This window comes from Papaver somniferum, chromosome 2 (genome assembly GCF_003573695.1).
Source record: "Papaver somniferum cultivar HN1 chromosome 2, ASM357369v1, whole genome shotgun sequence".
In the NCBI taxonomy this organism is placed as follows: Eukaryota; Viridiplantae; Streptophyta; class Magnoliopsida; order Ranunculales; family Papaveraceae; genus Papaver; species Papaver somniferum.
In genome coordinates, this window is record NC_039359.1 from 55523693 (window position 1) to 55524956 (window position 1264).

Here is a 1264-nt window from a genome sequence, read left to right on the forward strand (position 1 = left end):
TCAAAATCGTCATTATCACTATATATCTTTTCCCTATTTTATGAAGGAGTGCCTCACTCACATATGCTTTATCTTCCTTTACAAGTTGAATCAGTATAATCCTTACCAAATACTCCGTCCGTCCTTATTATAAAGGCGGAGTTGTAAAAATTTGTAGTCCCGTTAGATAGGCAGACTTTCAATTTTAAAATGAATTTTTCCATATATTGTCTTATTTATTATACGTAGTTATCATCACAATTAAATTAATGTTTCTAATGTTGGAAATTGTACAAAGGATAAAACAGGAAAGAGGATGGAAATGTAGGAAATCAAAAAAAATTCTTATTCTAAATGAAACTCAGTTCTCCGCAAATATAATGGGGACGGAGGGAGTACCACTTACCTCCAAACAAATATCTAAAACTGATTAGGAACGCATTATACATATTATGTGTTGTTTATTCACTAATTTCCCACCCGCTTTCACAGCTAATGGTCAAATATTGATTTCCTGGTGTGGGGCAGCAGATGATGACTTGTGACATGCTATATTGGAGTCTTATCCCCTTCCTCTATCTGTTTGGATCATCATCAAGAACCTATAGCCAGGAAAACTTGCTTGCAAACATCATTTTTTCATATGGCTGCTTCAACAATTCTTCAAGTTTTAGCATCTCCACTTCTTGGAACTGTATTTGACAGCCTAAGATCCCTAGTGGAAACCGAATTCAGTCTAATTTCTGGAGTCAATGGAGAGTTCAACATTCTGGTCGCTGTGCTATCAACAATGAAAGATGTGATCGAGGATGCTGAAGTGAAGCAACTTACGGAAAAACCAATACGTAACTGGTTGAGGAAGATCAAAGATGTTACTTATGATGTTGAAGACTTCTTGGAAGAGTGCAAGACCGATGCTGTTTTAAGACGCTCGCCGCAGTTGAGCTATAAACATCTATCCCTTTGCTTACTGCTCTATGTTTCCAAAGGATTACTTGATGAGAAAAGAAGAATTATTTTTCTTGTGGATGGCCAATGGTTTTATGCAATCAAAAGTAGGAATAATGGATCTTGAAGACGTAGGGAACGAGATTTTCAACGACTTGTCATGGAAGTCATTTTTCCAGGATTTCGAAAAAGATAATGAAGGCAACATTGTAAGTTGCAAAATGCATAATCTGATGCATGATCTCGCGCGTTCTGTTATGGAGGATGAATGTTTAATCTTGAAGGGTGATTACAACAAGGATAATATTCATACTAGTAGCACTACAAGACATGTATC

The 1264-nt window shown here is 36.3% G+C and overlaps 1 protein-coding gene across 1 annotated transcript; it reads left to right on the top strand.

Annotated features, from left to right (window-relative positions):
• The first annotated feature begins 622 nt into the window (after positions 1-622).
• On the top strand, positions 623-1054 carry LOC113351075 (putative disease resistance protein RGA1). The gene has a single exon (XM_026595139.1). It carries the CDS (start codon positions 623-625, stop codon positions 1052-1054), a length of 432 nt encoding a protein of 143 aa, XP_026450924.1.
• The last annotated feature ends 210 nt before the right edge of the window (positions 1055-1264 follow it).

Bases quoted from the DNA above. Each gene is read 5' to 3' on its own strand.
- LOC113351075 (XM_026595139.1), top strand. From the start codon at position 623: ATGGCTGCTTCAACAATTCTTCAAGTTTTAGCATCTCCACTTCTTGGA.